Source organism: Pituophis catenifer, unplaced genomic scaffold (assembly GCF_029215685.1).
Source record: "Pituophis catenifer annectens isolate HBS135680 unplaced genomic scaffold, rPitCat1.0.hap2 SCAF_2, whole genome shotgun sequence".
In the NCBI taxonomy this organism is placed as follows: domain Eukaryota; kingdom Metazoa; phylum Chordata; class Lepidosauria; order Squamata; family Colubridae; genus Pituophis; species Pituophis catenifer.
Genome location: NW_027256882.1, coordinates 281,925,707 through 281,949,513, shown reverse-complemented (window position 1 = coordinate 281,949,513; position 23,807 = coordinate 281,925,707). Strand labels below are relative to the sequence as shown.

Sequence of the window (23,807 nt, the reverse complement as noted above, 5' to 3'; positions counted from 1 at the left end):
AGAATGAAATTTAACTCAGACATGCAAAGTTTTTCTTGGGAAAAATACAATGCCACAATACCGAATGGAGAACATGTGGCTTGTTAAGAGTAGTCTTTTGCAAACTGAATATGAGTCAGCAGTAGTGGGATAACTTCTGAAAAGGAAAGCGCCTGCATCAACAGAAGGATCATTTCCAAATTGTGGGAAATAATAGTTCCTCTATATTCTGCGTTGGTTAGCCTCTGCCTTCAGAAAGCTGAACAAGTGCAGAGTCATGCAACAAAGAGTGCTGGGAGTTGGGAACTTAATTTGATAACATTCAGTAGCAAAATTATTTTAAAATTCAGTAAATCTAAAAGGGACAGATACCTTAGAAGGAAACTAAAAGTCTTTCACAGAAAGAGTAAAGGAACTGGGTATGTCTTGCTTTGAGAAAGGATAACAACAAGGGACTAGAACTGCCCTTTCCAAATATCAGAGAGACTATACATAGAATAAAATCAAAAGCTGTGTCATCTCCAAATGGCAGACATGAGTACATGGTCCTTGCTGAACTACTCATTCAGCAACAATTTGAACTTACAATAGTGTTGAAAGAGTGGTACTTACAATTGGTTCACAGAGGAATGGAGTGGAGCGGAGCGGAGTGGAGTGGAATGGAGTAGAGTAGAAAAGAATAGAATAGAAATAGAAATAATAGAATAGAATAGAATAGAATAGAATAGAATAGAATAGAATAGAATAGAATAGAATAGAATAGAATAGAATAGAATAGAATTCTTTGTTGGTCAAATGTGACTGGACACACAAGGAATTTGTCCTGGTGCATACGCTCTCGGAGTACATAAAAGAAAAGATACATTCATCTAGAATCATAAGGTACAACACTTAATGATAGTCATAGGAAAACAGCCAATATAAATCTTAAGGATACCAGCAACAAGGTTACAGTCATACAGTCATAAGTGGGAGGAGATGGGTGATAGGAACTAGGAGAAGATTAATAGTAATGCAGACTTAGTAACTAGTTTGACAGTGTTGAGGGAATTATTTGTTTAGCAGAGTGATGGCGTTCGGGAAAAAACTGTTCTTGTGTCTAGTTGTTCTGGTGTGCAGTGCTCTATAGCGTCATTTTGAGGGTAGGAGTTGAAACAATTTATGTCCAGGATGCAAGGATTCTGTAAATACCTTCACATCCCTCTTTTTGACTCGTGCAGTATACAGGTCCTCAATGGAAGGCAGGTTGGTAGTAATTGTAGAGTAGAATAGAATCAGTTCTAGCTGTTGCAGTATCCCTAGGAGTCACATGATTGTGATCCGGATACTTGGAGATCAGCTTGCAATGATATCACAGCATCATGTGATCAGATGATCGCCATTTGTGATCTTCACTGCCACCTTCCAACAAGGAAAGTCAATGGGGAAGCCAGCAGGAAGTCACAAACATCAATCTTGGGCATTGCCCATAACTACAAGATGCTGGCTTTGACCTTTAAAGCCCTACGTGGCATGATGGCAGTATATTTGAGGGGCTGCCTCTTCCGATGCAACTCACCAAATCCAACATGGGCAAAGGAGCTACGTTTGGTGGGCCCTAGGCAGTGGCCCTTCTCCGCTGTGACACCCACTCTATAAAATATCCTTCCCCTGGAGTGGGACTGGCTTCAACACATTGACTTTTCGAAGGTTTCTCAAGGCCTGGTTATGCCATCAGGCCTGGGAGCTAATTGGGTTACAATATTGGCAAAGGACCTCCGTACCTTCCATAAGGCCCTGAAGACTTATTTATTCCACCAAGCCGGCCTAGCCTAAATGATTCTTAATTGGGATTTTAAATTTTATAGACTTGGGGGTTTTAAATTGGGAAGCCAATGATTTAATTCTTTTTAATTATCTTAACTTTTGTATTGTATGTATTTTTAATTTTGGCTGTTCACCGTCCTGAGTCCCTTCTGGGAGAAGGGCGGTATACAAATTAAATAAATAAATAAATAAATAAAATAAAAATGTCTCTTTGATTAATATTCCTGCTTTTTTTTTTTTTTAGTTTTTATAGTTAAAATAAGAATTATAATATTCTTTAGTATTTATTGACTACCTGACAGCCAAAGTCTCTTGTTGTGAGATCGGCAGTTATATAAATTTGATAAAATGAGTAAATAAATAAGTTGGTTAGTGTTTTGTAATCAAAAGCTCCCTGCGGAAACACAGAGAAGGTGGGAGATTTCTAAACTTGAAATGTAAGTACATAAAAGTAAATAAGGGTAGAAATAGTCTAATTGCTGTCAGTCTATACTATTTCCCCAAACAACACCCTCCCCCCCAATAATCTCTTCAGATTGATGCATTTAAGGATTTACAAGAATTGGCTGTTTAAGGTGTATTGGCTTGCAAAGAAGGAAGGATAGAAGAAATAGGTAGGTTTTTGAAAATAAGTAACTAGAATGAAGGAGTTGCGTTGTGTTTCTTTTAAATCAAGGTTGTTCAGCTTGGCTATCACTGATAGTCCTGTTAGAACTTTACACAGTTACCTAGATGTTACTCATAGATCACAGTCCATATTCACAATCTCAATCTCCATGCCTAAGAATCAATCTGTACCACAAAGTCTTGCCTTCCATACACCAAACAATCAAAATCAGTCACACCCAGTCACACCACACCAACCAGAAACACAGCTGTCCTGCACGGATAGTTTTGCTCCCCTGTGAGAAACCTCTTCACACTTTAAAGTCTCTATGGCTAGTTCCCTTCCTGCCTTGAGTAGTGTGCTTTCTTTGATGGTCAGGCAGGCAAGAAGCAATGGATGGAAACTAATCAAGGAAAGAACCAACCTAGAACTAAAGCGAAATTCCCTGGCAGAACAATTAATCAGCGGAACCGCTTGCCTCAAGAAGTTGTGGGTGCTCCAACACTGAAAGTTTTTAAGAAAAGACTGGACAATCATTTGCCTGAAATGGCATAGGGGTTCCTGCCCGAGCAGTGGATTAGGCTATAAAATCTCTAAGCTCCCTTTCAATTCTGTTATTCTGCCAATTAAACCAATCCTATGGCAGGATATACTAGGTCTTGACCCCTTTTTTCACATTTATTTATTTATTTATTTATTTAATTTTTTATACCGCCCTTCTCCCGAAGGACTCAGGGCAGTGAACAGTCAAACATATATATAAAAACGTGAATAGAAGCAATAAATAATAATTAAGTCAATTTGGCTTATCAGTTAAATTAAGTTAAGATCTTCAGAATAAAATTTACACAATTAGGAAAAGGAAAGAAAAAATTAATTATGCCAGCCGAGCTTGGTGAAAGAGGAAGGTCTTAAGTGCCTGACGGAAAGTACGAAGATCTGGGATTATACATCCAGATGAACAAGGGTGTGTGCTCCACACTTAATTACTCTCACTGAAAAACTGCTGCACCATCCAACAAATGCTGCTGCGCTACCAGGAGCTCTGGTAGCGCAGCAGACTAAAGCACTGTTATTAACATCAGCTGCCTGTAATTACTGCAAGTTCAAATCTCACCAGTCTCAAGGTTGACTCAGCCTTCCATCCTTTCTAAGGTAGGTGAAATGAGGACCCAGATTGTGGGGGCAATAAGTTGACTTTGTATAAATATACAAAAGTATGAAGGCTATTGCTTAACGCATTGTAAGCTGCCCTGAGTCTTCGGAGAAGGGCGGCATATAAATCAAATAAAAAAAAAATGATGGCCACACAGATACTTACCAACCTTCAGCTAGGCGCCTGCAAGCTATTACAACTCCCAACTGCTCTACCGGATTACCCTCGGGACTCTCCCCTGAAGTTGATCTAACTCAAGTCACATGCAACCGACAAGACAAAGTGAAAGAAACACAAAAACTACAAACAAATCTCCACTTACATGATTTTCCACCTTTGCATCTCTTGCCAGAATTCCCACCCACCTGATGAGCCGAGACTGAAGGTCATTGCGTGCAGCAGAAGAAGATGCTGGTTAAGAGAACAGGGCAAGGCCTAGTGTCAGATCCCGGATGAGCCCCCAAAATTGTTGTCCCAGAAACCTGGTTCTTCCCAGTGTTCAACTCCCAATAAACAACATGCCAAGAGGGAGATTTGCAAAAGCATTATTCTGCACAGAACAAAGCACGCAGGAGAATCATTCCCATTGGGGTCTGTGGAAAGACCAGCAGTACAATTTTAATAGGTATTTTTCCAAGAGCCCACCTGAAACTAGCCCCTCTTAAGGCATCCTGGAACCAGGTTTCAGGAACCACAGACTTCATGGCTATATTTAGAAATAGATTAGTCATTGTGAAATCCTTCCTGCTATAAATTGTTCTGCTGGAAAAAGGGGATATCCTCATTTGCATTCATGCTCACACTGAAATTTCCATTGCCAAACACTTATCATAAAATAAAAACCTGTTGCCTTCTTCATCTACAGAAGTATTGGTGATAGGACCAAGATATTTTTTTTTCCCTCCCACCTTTAGATGCTTGCAAAATTGTACTTTGCTAATACAAAATGGATAATTCGGGATTTGAGCTGGATGAAGAAGCACCTCCAAGCAACTTCTCCAAGCCAGAAAAGATTAAGCAAGAATATCATGTAAGTTGCAATAGTTTACAATGTTTGTAAAATATTTAGAAAGCTATATTAGTTCTTCTTAATAGAAAAAAAAAATCTGCATTATAACATGAGTAGGGAAGTATAAAATCTAGAGAATGCACAACTAGACATTATCTGTTCTCCCCCATTTCTAGTTAATCCAGAGAAACTGTTTGCTGGACCGAACTCTAAAAAGTAGCATTTCTCACCCTACCGAAGAGGGCAATAGTTAGGAACAGACAGGTCTTCTTTTCAGTTTTTTGGAAGATTATGATGAGAAGTAATTTCCATAGTGTGAACACACGTTTATCCTGCACAGGGTATGCAATAATGCTATGCATTCCAAACTGATAAATTCATAACTGTTAGGTCTTAGATAGTGACAAAGAACATTTTTTAAATTTATTTTTTATTTATTTTGTAAAGCATGTATTAGATAATAGATATAAGTATAAACATGATTTTATGAATACAGGATATGGATTAAGGTATGATTAAGGAAAGTATGTTTGATGAAAACAATCATGATTTCATACCATTCACCTGACAAGCTAAACCTACAAGATGATGGCAGGGAAACATATCTTGCCACACATATGAGTTGGCTCTTCCCACTGAGTAGCAGGAGCATTTAAAGTATGCAAGCAAGGCACTAAATAAATAGATTTGTTCACATATATTTATGTAATTTTTCAACCTTTATCCTAGTATGCCATTCAGGCATTTTATCATAAATTATGAAGCTGGCTTGGTCTCAGTAACTATAATTAAAATAGCTCATCAGTCTCAAGCCAGACAGATAATAAAACTGGTCTGGCTAAGAAGGGAATAGAAAACTTTGGATATTGCAAAGTTAATATTTGTGCCCTGAAGACCTTCCTTTTTCAGCAAGCCGGGCTGGCTTAATGCTTTTTAAATGTTTTTAATATGTTTTGTTATTGTTTTTTAACTTTGGGGCCAAATTTATATATATCTTTTTAAATTGCTTTTAATGTTTGTATTTATGTTTTTTACTTTGGCTGTACACCACCCTGAGTCCTTCGGGAGAAGGGCGGTCTATAAATTTAATGATAAATAAATAAATAAATAAATAAATAAATAAATAAATAAATAAATAAATAAATAAATAAATAATATTGATTAACTAATTATTAACTTTTCTTCCACAGTGGAAGAAAAGAAAAAAGCAGGAGAGAATTGATCAATGTTTGTTTTAGTATTAACTCAAAAAATTCTGTACTTTACTTAGAAAATTGAACCAGGACAAGATAATTCAATTATGGAGTTGAACATCAAAGCTGAAAGACAGGGTGAAAAGAGGAACTTTCCCTTCTTGAGTAAAGCAATGGATTTGTTTCCTAAGCCCATCAGTCAGTGTTATCTTTGATCATTGCAGCAACAAGCTGCCTGTTGCTTCACTGTCTTCCGGAGCTGCCAATTTTATAAAACATAGGGCTGTAATTGCGGGTCTTACAGTCCAACCTCCTACTCAAGGCAGGAGATTTTATATCACCCCAATCGAATGGTTGTCCACTCTATTTTTGAAAACCTCCAGTGACGGAGCATCCACAACTCCGGGAGTAGCTATTCCGTTGATGAATTGTTCTCACTGTCAGGAAATTTCTCCTTATTTCTAGTTTGCATCTCTCTTTAACAAGCTTCCACCCATTACTCTTTGTCCTGCCCTCAGGTGCCATGTTGAACCCCACTTTTCTGTGACAGCCCCTCAAGTACTGGAAGACAGTTATCATGTGTCCTCCCCCCCTTAACTAGACTAAACATACCTAGTTCCCTCAATTGTACAGATTACCCCCCCCCCCCCGGGGCCCCCTTACCATTTTGTCACTCTTCTCTGCATATATATCTTTTCCCTGTCCACAGAGGATGCCCGCAGGCATGTCCACAGAGTTTGTTCCGGAAAGTCAAGACAGCAGCCATGATGACGATGTCAAAGCTATGTCCATTTTCATATATGTAATTTTTACTAAAGAATTTTTTTTTTTTTACAAATTTAAAAGCTACAGAAAAATAAAAAGAAGGTAGAAGAAAGAAAAAGATATAACGAGAAAAATAGGAAAGAGAGAAGAAAAAGTGAACCACAGTGTAGGTCTTGAAAAGAGAAAGAAAAAAGAAGTATTTAAAGACATGACTTTTAATCTCCTTTGCAGCAGTAATAAACTTAATTAATACGGTTTCTGCTCTCACGAATTGCATAGTTCCCTTCTTCCCATAGACAGCTTTTTAATCAGTAAATCCAGAAATCACTGGTTTGTTTTTATCCGTTTTCAGGAAAAAGTCTGGAAAGTCCATAAAGGCTTTCCAGTCTTTTTACAAAAGTAGTTTTTGCTTTTTTGATAATCAAACAAGTCAATTTAGGCGTCTTGGCAAGTTCTGCCATCTTCACAATCTGTTCCACATATAAGTATGTGGAAAATGGTTACGGTCCTGTCAGGTCTGTCTATAGTTCTGGGTTTCCAGATGCTGCCTTCAGGGTCAGTGAACTATTTTACACCCTTCCTTTTCTCCTGCCCTGAATTCTTCAGAAAATTCTTACTTCCTGCAATAAAAACAGAGAACGAAAACCTGCCGCTGTTACGGGAAGCAAAGTCTCTTGAGCACCTTCGAGTTCCTGTTGATTCCTGGCAACTGCCTGGACAAGTCTCTGCAGTTTTCTTGGCAAGATTTTTCGAAAGTGGTTCTTTTAATTGCCTCCTTCCAAGGACTGAGATAGAGCGATTGGGCCAAGGTCACCCAGCTGGTTTTGTGTCTAAGGCAGGGCGAGAACTTACAATCTTGCAATTTTTAGCCTGGTGCCTTAACTGCTACTCCAAATGGATCTTAATTTTAGGTGGTGATGTTTCAAACATCAATTCACTTCACTTCACTTTCAAACATCTGAGTTCGCTGTTAAATAAGTGACGGTGGATGATTGGATACAGTTGGGTATATTTTATCCAAAAGCTGCATGACAACTTGCTCTGAGAAGATCTGGATGGTGGTACAGCTATGCAGACATAGCAGGGATATAACAATATTGCTGTGACCCAGTTTTACAGAGCTGCCTTGTAATTCTTTCTTTTTTTCTCTCTCTCCTTTCTTCCCTAAAGGTGAAAAAGAGCCACTGGTCTCTACTCCATGTCTTTCTGGTTTGTCTGTTGGCCTGTGCAATAACCACAGTGGTGGGGGTGTTGATTCTGTCTCTGGTTTATGTTAGCACCCCTGGCTTTAAAAGACAAGAGCATGAAAATCAGGGATCAACTCCCCAGAAAATTCCAATAACATCTGCCTACAAGAACCAGGTGGACCTCAAGTTCCAGTTTCTCCACCATCATACGAAATCCAAGGTATAACTAAACTATTCCTTCCATATTTGTTTTGCACAGGACAAATATTTGGGAATCTTAGTTTTTAAGGATTTTTATCCCTGGCTAAACTGCTATTCTTTGGTGAAATCTGGCTAAACTGCTATTCTTTGGTGAAATCTGGCTAAACTGCTATTCTTTGGTGAAACTCAAAGAATAGGTAGATTCTTTAAACAAGGGCCTAGAAAAACTGAACCAGTCCCGGAACCAGCAAAATCTGGGGGCTGGGCAGAGGACAGAATATATCTGCCCTCAGTGTGGAAGGGATGGCCACTCTCGAATTGGCCTTTTTAGTCACACTAGATGCTGTTTTAGGACCTCTTTCCAGAGCACGATACCATAGTCTCTTGAGACTGAAGGATGTCAATGTGAGAAAAACTGAACAGCAAAAACTCGTGGGTTAAAGCCAGGGCCATCACTGATCTGTAAGGCCTCTTTGTGCAGTTCCCCCCACACCACCAGAATTGAATGAATGAACTGAAGAAGCTTCTTCAATGAGAAGCAAAACATTTTCAAAGAAAAAAACAACCAAGGAAGTCCAGTTGCCTTGTGGAAAAGCATCTTTGGGACAACCATGTCCTGGATGATTGAGAATCTCCATAGACATGTTGCCATCAGAGTATCAAGTCATGTCAGGGGGAAGCTGTGGCTTCCTGGCCCTTCATTCTCCATTTTTTTTTCCTACAGCACTTGTGTAGACATGTAGTAAGTGGATGGGCTTCTCCCCCCCTTCCTCCCCCCCACACTCCTGGCACCTGCAATGTGGCACTAGGCTACTACTGTTCCCATAATTTGGCGTCTTCTATGTCATGCATCTTTGTGCAGTACACAAGTTTCACATCTGCTGTGGTAGTCCTTCCTGGTTGAAGGATCAATTCTGGATCTGTGTTTTATTGATGAACTCTCTAGCACTGTATCTCTCGATCGTCACAGTTTGGGATGCGTGGACTTCAGCTCCTGGAATTCCATAACCAGCATGTCGGTTGGGGAATTTGGAGAGCTGAAGTTCGCACATCTTCAATTTGCAAAGTTGGGAGACACCGTTTCAACATTGCTTTCAAACTTTTTTGGCACCAGCGACCAGTTTTGTAGAAGACAATTTTTCCATGGATCAGCGGGGGAAGGAAGAACACGCAACCTAGATCCAGTGGTGGAATTCAATTTTTTTTTACTGCCGGTTCTGTGGGCGTGGCTTGGTGGGCGTGGTGTGGTGTGGTGTGGCTTGGTGGGCGTGGCAGGAGAAGGATACTGCAAAATCTCCATTCCCACCCCACTCCAGGAGAAGGATACTGCAAAATCCCCATTCCCACCCCACTCGGGGGCTAGCCAGAGGTGGTATTTGCACGTTCTCCGAGCTACTTAAAATTTCCACTATCGGTTCTCCAGAATCTGCTCAATTTTACCTAGATCCCATGCATGCAGAGTTTTACTCGCCTACTGCTCACTTCCAATTGTGCCGCCCGGATTCTAATAGGCCACAGACCAGTATCGGTCTGAGATCCAGGGATTGAGGATCCCTACTCTAGTGTAATGTTCATTGACTATTTCACAAATTTCAAACCTTAGTGAACTTTATCTGGAAGTGGGCACAAGCCTTTTCCCTTCCATTGCTTTTTTCTGGGTTGTAGACGTAGACAAAATTCTGTCTGAACAATTGCTGCTCCAGGCTGCCTAAAACCACAAAGATCAAAAGAGATTCACACTGTGGATCAGTTTGTTCAGATTCGACGATTAAGATGTGTGTTTAAATAGTTGAGAAATTAAACAGGCATTATCTGATTAATTGGTATTAATCCACCAAGTAAATATCCTTTGATATCGAGAGGGAGCTAATCTTCATTGGATTTTTTTAAAGCTATTTATGAACTGTATCAAAACCATTAATATTGTCATGCATCTACGACTTCCCAGATGCACCAATTTCCAGGAGGTGCGATTCAGTGGTCAAGATTTCGCAGAAATGGCGATGAATACCAGAACATGGAAGAAATGGCGTTTGGAACAAGCATCAATGCTCAGCGTTCCAAGATAATGTTTGGGACTCTTCTGATCAAAAGCGAAGGTTTGCGTGCTCCACACTGGCATTTCAATGCCAATGAACAAGGTTACCTCTTAAAGGTAATATTGAAAGTAGTGTTTTAATTTACCTAATTATTTTTAAACAACTGGAGAGGGAGAGAAAAAATATAGTGGACGAGTGGAAGAAAAGTGCCTTGGTAGTACAGTGGTCTAAAGCACCCTGTTATTAAGACCAGCTGCCTGCAATTATTGCAGGTTCGAATCTCGCCAGGCTCAAGGTTGACTCAGCCTCCCATCCTTTCTAAGGTAGGTAAATTGAGGACCCAGTTTGTGGGGGCAATAAGCTGACTTTGTATAAATATACAAAAGGATGAAGGCTATTGCTTAGCACATTGTAAGCCGCCCTGAGTCTCCAGAGAAGGGCGGCATATAAATCAAATTAAAAAAAAAAGTGTTTACAGGTAGTCCTCAATTTATGATCATCGTGGAGCTCAAAATTTGTGTTGCTAAGCAAGACATTTGTTAAGTGAGCTTTACCTCATTTTACGACCTTTCTGGCCCCAGCTGTTAAGTGAATCACTGTAGTTGTTAAGTTAGTAACACGGTTGTTAAATGAATCTGCCCCCCCCCCCAGACATTGCTTGTCAGAAGGTGATCAGTGACTTCTGGACACTGCAACTATCATAAATATGAGCCAGTTGACAAAAGTATTTGAATTTTGATCATGGGTCCATGGGGATGTTGTAACGGTCATAAGTGTGAAAAATGGTCATGTCACTTTTTTCAGTACTGTTGTAACTTCGAACAGTCACTAAATGAATGGTTGAAAGTTGAGGACTACCAGTATTGAAACATCTGTGCATAGACGTAAAGCAGGGGTCCCTAGCCTTTCTGGGTTGGCAGCCCGGAGCAGGGGGAGGGGGGAAAGAGGGGATGATTTTGTGGGAGGGGCAAGTGCATGTGTGCGGACGTGTGTGCGGACGCGCATTCAAGTGGCGTTCATGGCAACGCTTGTGCAAGTGGGGTCACAGGCGCCTGGGACAAGGTTCGCACGAGTGGGGCTGTGCGCATGCGTGGAAGCGTGCACACTGGCTGGCCACTCACACAGCGGACTGGTGGCGATTAGCCTGCAGCCTGGTAGTGGGCTGCACCCACAGGTTGGGGATCCCTGACATAGAGCATCTAATCCCTTCCATCCTCTCACCCCATCCCAAACAAATAGGGCAAAATCCAATAGCAGAGATTATCTAGGCAGGCTGCATTTTCTCCAAAATCCCTATGAAATAATTATTGGGAGATCAATCTGATTTTTTTAACTCTTTTACCAAGATGTACCTAAAAAGAATTCAACAGCACTTTGGTAAATAATCTGCCAGGTTATGGGAACCAAGGATAAGTAATGGGACAACTTACAGTCAAGAGAAGAACTTGAGAACTTGTAAGAGACTGTTTGTGATGGAATGTAGTGAGGAAGTAGTTTCTTAGGAGTAAAGGGGTGTATTCCAGAGGAGTAAGAGGCAACTCAGCCTGAATATCATGTGTGTGAGAGAGAGAGAAGTTGAAGACAGCTCCTCCTTAATTGTTCACAGAGTATATTATAGGTGCAGATAGAATCCTCAGCCTGGTAAGATTTTTGCCTAAAGGTGGGAAACAATATAGAACTCACCTTGGAAGAAACATCATGTGTTATTCTTGTTATTGGACCTGACACTGTGTGAAGAAAGCATGCACATTCAGACTTTCAAGATAGTTACTATAATCTTATAATAAAAGTAGCACCAATGTTCCTTACTCTGGTTTCCTAGTCTGGTCTACCATGAAAGCTGACTTCAATCTTGCAAATCTGAATATGCCTCTTCCATCTCTCCCTTCCCCCCCCCCATGAGAATTAAGGAAAGTTTAGTCTGAGATGTTTTCTTGAAATTTATGCTCCAGACTTTATCTGACCGTGGTCTTGGTTGCAGCTCTTCCACCTGATCCCCAAGGTTGTTCCTATTGCCCTTTATACACAATGATCTTTTTACGGAAATATAAATATATGTTTACTTAGATCAGTCTGAGATCAGAAATTTGCTCTCTCTAGATTGAGAGCAAAGTCTAAAATCCAGCTGAAATGCTTACGGGATTTCCTCTTCGCTGAGGAGGAAATGGACAGTTTTAGCAAGACTTTGGACTAACAATCAGCCTGAAAAAAACACAAGTCATGAGTCAGGACGTGGATTCACTTCCCTGTATTACAATCTCTGCACAAGAACTGGAGGTTGTCCATGACTTTGTGTACCTCAGCTCAACTATCTCTGACACACTCTCTTTAGATACTGAGCTGAATAAATGTATTGGTAAAGCGGCCACCACATTTTCCAGACTTATGAAGAGAGTATGGCTTAATAAGAAGCTGACGTAACATACAAAGATCAAGGTCTATAGAGCCGGTGTCCTGAGCACACTCTTGTACTGCAGTGAGTCTTGGACTCTTTACGCACGGCAGGGGAGAAAGTTGAACACTTTTCATATGCGCTGTCTCTGACGTATTCTTGGCAACACCTGGCAGGACAAAGTTCCAAATAGCGCAGTCTTGGAACGTGCTGGAATTTCTAGCATGTATACACTATTGAAACAGCGACGTCTACACTGCCTTGGGCATGTCGTGAGAATGGCTGATGGTCGGATTCCGAAAGATCTCCTGTATGGAGAATTAGTGCAGGGAAAGTGCCTCAGAGGGAGACCACAGCTGCGATATAAGGATATGTGCAAGAGGGATCTAAAGGCCCTGGGAATGGACATTAACAACTGGGAAACCTTGACCTCCGATCGTTCAGCTTGGAGGCTAAAGATGCAGCATGGCCTTCTCCAATTTGAAGAGACACTTGTTTGGCAGGCTGAGACAAAGAGGCAGTCCCGGAACCAGCAAAATCTGGGGGCTGGACAGGGGACAGAATGTATATGGCCTCAGTGTGGAAGGGATTGCCACTCTCGAATTGGCCTTTTTAGTCACACTAGATGCTGTTTTAGGACCTCTTTCCAGAGCATAGTCTTTCCATAGTCTTTTGAGATTGAAGAATGCCAATGAATGAGAAATTTGGTGCAGATGTTGTTCAAGCCAAATCAATTTCAGACTCTCATTTGCTGGGGTATTCTCTCCCCACATGATTTCCTAGTCAATTGTAATATTTTGTTTTGTTGCTGATGTGTTTCACAGGGAACTGCGTGGATTGGGGTAGTTGATGCTGGTGGAGATACAATATCTACATACAACGTCACGGCAGGACAGATTATTTTCTTCCCACGAAATACCTTGCATTGGATCAAGAATGTCGGTGTAGAAGAGTGTTTGTTCTTGTTGTTTTTTACAACCCATGAGGAACTTCAGACTATGGATCTTGATGATACATTTTTCTTGACACCAAAAGACATTGAGGCAAGATCTCTAAAGGTCTGTACAACTGGAATTCCAAATCCTATTTCCTCACAGATCCACAACTATTTTGACTGCCATTCAGAATATGTGCTGAATAGCCTGCTTCCTGTATACCTATCCATTGCCAAATTCAAATATCTTTCTGGGTAAGATGTAAAATAAGCAAGCAGACTTTGGCTGAAGCTAACCTTGAGCATTTTTCTCCATGTCTTCCCTTCAAAAGGAGAAGTCATTGAAATCTTGTAATTTAATATTTGTAAGAGAAGGAATGACAGAACCTGGAGGTGGAGTCAAAAGAGGAATCACCCTAGAGCAGTGATGGCTAACCTTTTCCAGACCGAAGTGCGTGTACCTGCCTGAATGCACGTGCACCCGCCTGAACCCCCAAAATGGAATGCGCCCATGGCTTCTGCGCATGCGCCCCACCCCCATGCATGTGCATGTGGTCCCCCCGCACACACCCCACCCCCGTGCATGTGCATACACCCCCAGCACGTGCCCCACCCCTATGTATGTGTGCGCGGCTCCCCCCCCCACATGCACCCTGCTTCCAGCGCATGGGCGGCAGAGATCAGCTGGCTGGCAGGAGGTGCGCAAACATGCGCGACAGAGCTGAACTGGGCTGATGGCTCGCGTGTCCACAGAGAGGGTGCTACGTGCCACCTCTGGCACGCGTGCCATAGATTCACCATCATGGGCCTAGAGTCTCTTTAAGTAGCCACAAATGGACTACGTCTAACCCCTGCTGAATTCTGTTGAGCCTTATCTAATGCCAAAATAATGCTAACCATTACTTGAGTAGATTCCTGTGCACAGGCATGAGTAGTAATAAATCATTTAACTGGAATGTCATTAGCCACCCTGAGTCTTCGGAGAGGGGCAGCATATAAATTGAATTAATTAAATGTGTGGTCTTGATCTTAGGCACTTAACAATCTTCTGCATTTGGCTCATTACCACTCACCTCTTTGTAAGCAAAAAGTAACTCTATTGGATGAAGTCATTGCCATTCCTACCTGGATCCACTCAATACAATATTTATTTGTGTTTTCTAGCCTGAAGGTGGTATGGATTTCATCCGGTCATTCCAGAAACAAGCAGAAGACCAAGCCGTCAATCTTCCACCTAACCTAGCGGAGCTTGTTCAGAATACCAACTACAACCAGTCAGCAGATATGCTTGTATGGCGGTACTTCTTTGACTTAAAAGGTACTACAGAGCCAGCTAGGGGGACATATAGAAGAGAACCATTTTTGCCTTATAAGACTTTTGGGTTTTTAATGCAGCAAAGGGTGGTGAGATCATCACGTTTTCATACATTGGATTTCCAAAATCAGATACAGAAATGTTTACCCTGGAAATAATATAGGAGTGTGATGGAATGTAGTCCAGAAGGTTCTTTCCCAGGGAGAAAAGAGACAATAAACTTGGAATCTTTGGTATGCAGGAAAAGGGTGAAGAACCACCCTCCCTTCCCAAGCAGTTCTTAGGGTGTATCTAATAGCAATGCAAATAAGTGTTTAGTCTGGCAAGATTTCTGTCTATAGGCAAGCAACAATAAAGAAACTATTCTGAAGTTACTTCTCTTGTTATTCTCGGTTTCTTGGGTCTGAAAAGGGGTCTCTAACTACATGGATCAACAGCCTGAGAGAATGCCTTCTCCCATATAAGCTACACAACAGTTGCAATCATCATCAGAAACTCTCCCGGTTGTGTAATATCCTACAGATAGTATTTTGGCATTGGCTAAGAAGACCTTTTCCTGCTTGCTCCAATAAAGCATGCATTGATATTGCTACCGAATAAAAGAGTTGGAAAGGACCTTGGGAGTCTTCTAGTCCAACCCCCTGCTCAGGCAGGAAACCCCATAACCATTTCAGACAAATGGTTGTTCAATCTTTTCTTAAAAACTTCCCGTGATGGAGCACCCACAGCTTCTGGAGGCAAGTCGTTCCGCTGATTCATTGTTCTAACTGTCAGGAAATGTCTCCTAAGTTCTAGGTTGCTTCTCTCCTTGATTAGTTTCCACCCTTTACTTCTTGTCCTGCCTTCAAGCGCATTGGAGAATAGGTTGACAACCAAACATCCCACCAGATCAGGTCCATGTTGAAACTTGTTTGTTATGACATTTGACATTTTTGCATTATTTAGGCCCTAGATGTTTGCAAAAAAATAATAATCTTTTGTGAACAGAAGTACCAGCTTGATACTGGTACTATAGACATGATAGCTCCCAATACTATAATTCTGCTCTGCCCAAAAAAAAATGTGAAACAAAATCAAGTGAACTTTCTTACTTTTAAGTTGAACAATTTAATCAAACACTTTTAAAATATAAATTTATAATTTATTGACCAATGGACTTCAATAGAGTTAACACTCCATTGGTAGCACCGCTTTGGAGTATTGAGCTGATGATAAATCATCTTGCAGAGAATCCTATCTTCATTGCTGTAATCATCAACACCTAATTGATGTCACATAATCAATCACTCACTCAATCAAAACAAAGACTTCCTGCAGGCAGAAAAGGTTTTGGGATTACTGTAGCATGCTTTTTTTTTTTAATTTGATTTATATGCTGCCCTTCTCTGAAGACTCAGGGCGGCTTACAATGCGTTAAATAATAGCCTTCATACTTTTGTATATTTATACAAAGTCAGTTTATTGCCCCCATAATCTGGGTCCTCATTTTACCTACCTTAGAAAGGATGGAAGGCTGAGTCAACCTTGATATAATAAAAGTTCAGCATGCCCGCTACACAACATGTAAAACATTCGCTCTCCATTAATCAAAAATAATACTACATAAAATAATGGAGCTAATACAGTATAAAGTCCTTGATCATCACTCAGGAGCCTACCAATTTTTCTACTATGTTTATTTTCAATTCAGGATCTTTCAAATTCCAGTTTCCAGGAGGAGTCATCCAGTGGGCTCGATATATAAAAGACGGGAATGGCTTAAAACCCAATGAAAAAATTTACAGTGAATTTCTCCATTCGGTAAGCATCCTGGTAAAAATTGCAATCTTACTCTGGAAACTAGTTGGGGCAGTCATTATCTTTTTAAAATTTTATTTTGGGGGCGGGAGGAGGTGTCATTAAAAACTCCTATAAAATGTGAGTTTATATATGTATCCATTTGCAATATTGGAAATTATTCCACTCTTCCACCATTTGTGGACTAAATCAGGAGTGAAATTCAGCAGGTTCCGACAGGTTCTGGAGAACCAGTAGTGGAAATTTTGAGTAGTTCGGAGAACTGGCAAATACCACCTCTGGCTGGCCCCAGAGTGGGGTGGGAATGGAGATTTTGCAATATCCTTCCCCTGCCGCCCACCAAGCCATGCCCATTAAGCCACACCACGCCCACCAAGCCACGCCCACAGAACCAGTAGTAAAAAAAAATTGGATTTCACCACTGGACTAAATAAATAATTCACTCCAGACTCCAAGGTATACATTAAAACATCTGCGGTAAATACAGTGATCCACAATCAATTAAAATTTAAAAGCAAATAACGATAAGAAGGATGCCGTCACAATTTCCCCATTGCTACTGTTGTGTATGTGCAAACTGTGTTTCTTCTTTTCAGAAGGAAGATGCTCTTACTTTAGCAACACTCCGGATCTTCAGCAATGCTTTACGTCAGCCCCATTTCCATTTCAATGCCAATGAAATGGGCTACGTCATCAGTGGCTGCGGAAAGGTAATAACTTAAGTTTAACCACTGTGATGCAAGCCAACATTTCCCAAAGTTAAGAATTCTGGAAATTATATGGTAGTTGAAGAATGCCACATTGGAGTAGAACGGTGTAAACTGCAGTATCTTCCCTAAGAAGATGTGTACTGAGTCTCACAGGTCCTGGATAAGCTTTGTAAGTAATCTTCAACTTATAACCTTTCATTTAGTGACCGCTCAAAGTTACAACAGCACTGAAAAAAGTGACTTACAACATTTTTCACATTTATGACCGTTTCAGCATCCTCATGGTCACATGATCAAAACCTTAAGCTTGGCAACTAGTTCCTAATTATGTTGGCTGCAGGATCCCAGGGTCATGTGGACATCTTTTGCAAACTTCTGACAAGCCGAGTCAATGGGGAAGCCAGATTCACTAACAACTGTTTTACTACCGTGTTTCCCCGAAAATAAAACCCTGTCTTACATTTTTTTAAAACCCTAAAATAAGCGCTTGGCCTTATTGCCATGCACTCAAAAGCCCGATTGGGCTTATTATCAGGGGACGTCTTATTTTGGGGGAAACAGGGTACGTTAATAACTTCAGTGATTTACCTAATATCTGTGGCAGTAGTAGGTTGCTACCAGTTTGCCCCAGATTGGGCAAACCAGTAGCGGCGGCAGGAGGCTCCGCTCACCTGCCCAGCTGTCTCTGCGCATGTGCAGAAGCTTCTGCACATGTGCAGAAGTGTCGTATGCGCACACAAGCATGCACACACCCACAACTGAATCTGTAGCGGCGGGATTTGAACCCCACTACTAATCTGTGGCAAGAAAGGTCGTAAAATGGGGGGAAAACTGACTTAACAACTTCTCTTGCTTAGCAACAGAAATGTTGAGCCTAGTTGTGGTCGTAAGTCGAGGACTATCTGTTTTTCAGTTTCTGGTGAGGTAAAGTTGAGGAGGTAATAAAACAATCTATTGGCCCATGACAGATGGTACCATACAGGGGGTGAAATGTAAAATTTGTTACTACCAGTTCTGTGGACATGGCTTGGGGGGGGGGTAATGTGACGGTGGGCGTGGTCAACTTTTGTTTTTTTAACTTTTCAAAGCATTTTTTCTAATGCTTTGAAAAGCCTCTGATGATCGCGCGGCTCAGCTGGAATCGACAGAGACTTTTCAAAGCATTTTTTTTAACCACCTCTTTGGCCAAGAAAAAAATGCTTTGAAAAGCCTCTGACTATCCCAGCTGAGCCGCGCGATCATCGGAGGCTTTTTTTTTTTTTTACTTTTAAAAGCATTTTTTCGTTGGATCGTGCAGCTCAACTGGACATGGGGGGGGGCGTGGGGATTTTTGCTGCTGGTTCTCCGAACCACCCGCCACCATTGCTACCGGATCAGGAGATCCGGTCCAAACCGGGAGCATTTCACCCCTGGTACCATATCCATCAACTTCTTTCAAAGAATGAGATTATCCTTCCCCAATCATACGGCAGCTTTTCCTGATGCATTCATACAGCTTACTATTAATCAGGCGATTTGCTCATAACAGGAGGCCACCAGTGGTTCACTATGAATCAATCTGCAGATATAAGCCACCTAACATGTTAATTTTGTAATAAGGGTAGTCCTTGACTTACAATTACAATTAGGATTTGAATTTCCATCGGTAAGCAAGGTGGTTGTTAAGCGACTTATGCCTGATTATAATGAACTTTTTTCCATAGTTCTGAAGCAAATTAGTGTGGTTGTTAAGTGAATCACATGGTAGTTAAACGAATCTGGTGACCTCATTTGCTTGTCAGAACCTGGCTGGGAAGGTTGCAATAGTGAACCCATGATACTAGGATGCTTCAACCATTGAGCCATGGTGGCGCAGTAGTTAGAATGCAGTACTGCAGGCTACTTCTGCTGACTGCAGGCTGCCTGCAATTTGGCAGTTCAAATTCCTCCAGGCTCAAGGTTGACTCAGCTTTACATTGTTCCAAGGTGGATAAAATGAGGACCCAGATTGTTTGGGGCAATATTGCTGACTCTAAAACCACTTAGGACTGAAAAAGCACTGTAAAGCGGTATATAAGTCTAAGTGCTATTGCTATTGTAAATACATTACAGTTGCCAAGCATCGGTATTTCAATCACGTGACCCTGGATATGCTGTGATGGTCATAAGTATGAGGATCAGTTTTTTTCACTTTTTTCAGTGCTATTGTAACTTTGAACTCTCGCTAAAGAAATGATTGTAAGTCAAGGACTCCCTGTAGAATAGAATGAAACCAAGTTTCTGGAAATACAAGTATTAATTTGTTCCGGGGCATCTTTTTGCAGGTAGGTGTTATTGTTTCATCTACTGTTTCTACTGACTTTACCATTGAAGTTGGAGATGTTGTGTTCTTCCCAGTTGGAACCCAACACTACATCAAGAGCACATGTGATGAGGACCTGCTTCTCATTTTGGCATTTAGCACCAGCAACCAGGTGAGACATCTGTTTGAGTTCCTAGAAATTCTGCTATACACGCCAGCAGAAACCTACAAATTTCATAAGGCCTCTATATAATTAGGAACCAAATGCAAGTATTAAATGTTTGGGAAATTAAAATGAAACAAGTAATTTAGTAATATATTACTAAATTTGCTCTGTGCCCTTATCCATAATGCTGAACCTACCCTGGCTTCCTATGGCAAGTTTTGAGTTTTGCTGTTATTCCATAAAAACCTCAATAACTACTGACCAGAATGTCTGAGAAAACAGCTTCTCCTATACAGAGTTGCCTATTACCGTATTTTTCGGAGTATAAAACGCACCAGAGTATAAAACGCATCTTAGTTTTTGGGGAGGAAAATAAGAAAAAAGCTAATTGGCAGGTGGATCAGCCTCCCGGAATACCCCCAATCAGCTGTTCCCAGAGGTGAATTTTCACAACAGGTTCCTTGGTTGTGAGCTCTGTGCCTTGCTTTTTTTTTGCTTTTTTTTTCTGCCTCTGCAACTTCTGAAACTCTGTTTCAGAAAAAACTTTTTTTCTGCCTCTGAAAGCCTCTGAAACAGAGCTTCAGAAAAAAAGCCCCTGAAGCTCTGTTTGAGGGCTTCTTTTCTGAAGCTCTGATTGGGGGCTTTTTTTCTGAAGCTCTGTTTGGGGGCTTCCTTTCTGAAGCTTCGTTTCTAATGCTTTTTTCAGCCTCTGAAACCTTCGTTTGAGAAGCTGGGCGGGGCTACATTCGGAGTATAAGACACACCCAGATTTTAACCCTCTTTTTTTGGGGGGGAAAGGTGCGTCTTATACTCCGAAAAATACGGTAGTTGATCAGCATTGATTAAATAATGCTTGATTGAACCACTCTCTGTTTTTTTTTATTAAGAGCCCTGGTGGTTAGAATATAGTATTGCAGGCAAACTCTGCCCATAGCCTAGAATTTGTTCCTGATGGGGCTTAAGGTTGACTCAGCCATCCATCCTTCCGAGGTTGGTAAAATGAGGAACCAGATTGTTTGGGGCAATATGCTGATATTGTAAACTGCCCAAAGAGTGCTGTAAAGCACTATGGGGTGAGATATCACTCTGTGTGCTATTGCTATTTGTCTGGATCTAGATTTCAGATTCAGTTTCAAAACTATCAAGCCTCACCTTGATAAATCAGTAAATCAGTAGTCTCCAAACACTTAAACCATAGCTCATCTTCTCAAGCTGATTTGGCAAGTAAGTAAGAGTTCAGCTCGATTAAGATCTTTAGGGAAGACAAAAATAGAAGTCTCACATATAAAAGCTGATTTCCCCCTGCAATGTAAAATGCCACAGATTTCTATATCTTCTTGAGGGATTAAATCCTAGGCTTCTTCCTGCTGTCCTGAATTAACACAAAAGAGGTGAGCCATTTAGTAGCCTTGGGCATCTGTGATAGGGTTACCTATTGGTGTGCCCCTTGCCAAAGGAAGCTGCTGAAGAGCCAGATCTTCACAGATCTTATAAGAAGCAGGAGATTGGGGGCCATCCAGATTGTGGGGAGGATCTTATTCGGAAGGGCAGGCACACCTTCTCATAATATTGTGTTAGAAGAAATATCCTTCTGGGTTCAGCTCCAAGTAGGGAAAAAGACACTGGAAACATGGAGACTGCTTGGAAAGATGGTTTAATAGTGGACAGGATCACATGGTTTGAGTTCCTGAAGAGAAAAGGGGCCGAGACGCAGTGAGTCCCCGGGTTTTATGCCCTCTCTGGCTTTGAACTTCCTGGGGCCCTGAAAGAGTATTCTGATTGGTTGTCAGACTACCAGGGGGTGGGGATCTTAGCTAGCCTTGCTGGCTGATGTAATCTTCCCAGGTGCCATGTGGTGGGTTTCTGTTGTTAGATGGGTCCTATTGTGTTAGTTTCTGTTGCTAGATGGATCCTATTGTGTTGCAGATGATGGTCCATTGACAAAGATTGAGTTTCTGCCTCTGGCCGATTGACAAAAGGTGGGGGCAGGAAGATGTGAGCTGCTTCGTCTTTAAAACATGCTTCTCCATTTCTCATCCAGGGAAACATAATATTCTGCCTTTTTAATATTTCCCAAAATATTTCATTCCTCTAGGAAAGGGGTGGGTGCGAGCTTCCTACAATTGCATATTATTATTCACATGTTTACATAATATTACTTCGATGGTATATACCGTAAACATTGACACATACTCTGATGTCCCCAATCCATATGTTATTTGTTTGTTTGTTTGTTTTGGCAGTTGGAAACTCTAGATATGGATGACTATTTTCATGCAACAGCAGACCATATATTAGCCCAGCTGTTCTTCAAAAAGCAAGCTGAATTTAAGAAGATCCCACGGTTGAAGGAGGATCAGGCAATTAATCTACCATAGCAGCTTATTCTTATTCTAGCTTTTCGATTTTAATTCTAATATATAAACTACCTAGAGTTGCCTTTGCAACTGAGGTGGTACATCAGTTGATTAATTAAAAAAAATCAACAGCAATAAAAGGACATCTCTATCCATTCTTTTTTTTAAGAATGCCAAAGGAACCTGTCATTTTCTAATCTCGTGGTTGAATTTTATAATATACTTCAAATAAAATAATTTAACAACTGATATGGGCATCTCATCTTCATTTGTAATAGTGTTGGAAGGGACCTTGGAGGTCATCTAGTCCAACCCCCTGCTCACACAGGAGACTTGTACTAGGGATTCGAACCATCGAGTTGCCGACCTTTCTGATCAACAAGCTCAATGTCTTAGTCACTGAGCCACCAAGTCAGGATATTGAATTTAGTAGCTGGAACAATGAAGTGTACAATAGACCAGAACACAAGGTGGATTACTTAGAGAGTGCTGAATCATGCGTGAGGCAATCTACGCTACGATTGGTTGCCGTAAGTAAAAAGGGGGAGTTTCTCTTTCTTCACGCCTTTTTCTTCTGTGAGTTCTACATACAGTTTTAGGTTTACCTCATGATGTTCCTGTCTCCCTGTCAACTATCTTGTGTTCTTCCTTTTCTGGATGATGACAAAGACTGCTGAAAATTTAAATGTTAAATATATTTCTATAAAAGATATATTTCTATAAGTTTATGTCAGTGTCTCCTACTTCATCTGGACAGCTGCTGCACAATTCCTTGACCATTTGCACCTGCATAAACTCTATGTTTGGGCTATAAGTGAAGGCATTAGAACAAGGTTATCGACAGTTGCCAATCTCATAAAGTTCCAGCACATTTTAGGACCTCAATGGTCTTGGAAAAAAAACTAAGCAGGATCAAGCTTGCTTAGTATATCTGACACTTCTAGGAAATTCTAGGGCAGTAGGCTAGACTCGGTAAAATATTCTGGGATATGGTATTAGCCAGTCACTTTCTTATTGTTGCTGAGAAAACTACATAAGTATATCCATAAAATTACCCGCAGTTAAGCTTGACTTAGGACATTTCTCTTTTTAGAAGAAAATAGGCACATATTATCTGTAATTTGCTATTGGTCATTCTCCCAGTGCTAGGCTAGATTCACTTTCTAAACCAGGGGTCTGCAACCTTAAACCCTCAAAGAGCCATTTGGACCCATTTCCCACAGAAAAGAAAACACCGGGAGCCACAAAACCCTTCCCGTGCCTGACTATTTCTTGAGTGGCTACAAAACTAGCATACGTAGTTGAATTAAACATTCTGTTTTCTTCTGAAACTTTTCTTTTCTTGGATATATCCATGGTTGGCCTACTAAGGGTTGAAAAGCTCAATAAATTGCGTGCCAGTGGGTGTCACACATTGGCAGTTGTGACACATATTTTGAGTGACAGGGAGTTCCAGCAGAGGGGTGAAAGAGCTGACCCTGTTCTAAACCTTCAAAGGCTAAGCTACCCTTATGCATTTTAAAGCATCTTTTGGTCCTCAGATCCAAAGTATTGCAAAGCATAACTATATGTCTGGAATATATGGTTATATATGCCAACACAAACATACGCACACACAAGTATCTATATGTGGTTTTTGGATTTATGTAAGGAAGTACACACTATCAGAATGTTAATCCTAGACACTGAATTCAGATATTGCTGTTTCTTCTGAAAGTCAACAGAAAGTTGGCTTCTTTTGAGTTGCTCAATTCATGTGTGATAAAATGTTTATCAGTTGGAACTATACTGACAGTGCTATTGATTAATCTCTGGCAAGTAGAGAACAAAGTACTTTCCAGCAGATGTCTCTCTTTAGCTGCTTTTAAAAATATATGTTGTTTAACTTAAAGTTTTGCTGTATTTTTTTCTAA

At 40.8% G+C, this 23,807-nt stretch overlaps 1 protein-coding gene across 1 annotated transcript; it reads left to right on the top strand.

Moving 5' to 3' along the window:
• Window positions 1-4,494: 4,494 nt before the first annotated feature.
• On the top strand, window positions 4,495-21,915 carry DYNAP (dynactin associated protein). Its single transcript, XM_070935982.1, has 9 exons — window positions 4,495-4,578; window positions 7,686-7,922; window positions 9,852-10,058; window positions 13,159-13,392; window positions 14,433-14,586; window positions 16,274-16,383; window positions 16,977-17,090; window positions 19,394-19,543; window positions 21,781-21,915. Exons 1-9 carry the CDS (start codon window positions 4,495-4,497, stop codon window positions 21,913-21,915), a joined length of 1,425 nt encoding a protein of 474 aa, XP_070792083.1.
• The last annotated feature ends 1,892 nt before the right edge of the window (window positions 21,916-23,807 follow it).

Bases quoted from the DNA above. Each gene is read 5' to 3' on its own strand.
- DYNAP (XM_070935982.1), top strand. From the start codon at position 4,495: ATGGATAATTCGGGATTTGAGCTGGATGAAGAAGCACCTCCAAGCAAC. The intron at 10,059-13,158 runs GTAATATTGAAA...TGTGTTTCACAG, and splicing joins AACAAGGTTACCTCTTAAAG to GGAACTGCGTGGATTGGGGT. The intron at 13,393-14,432 runs GTCTGTACAACT...TGTGTTTTCTAG, and splicing joins TTGAGGCAAGATCTCTAAAG to CCTGAAGGTGGTATGGATTT.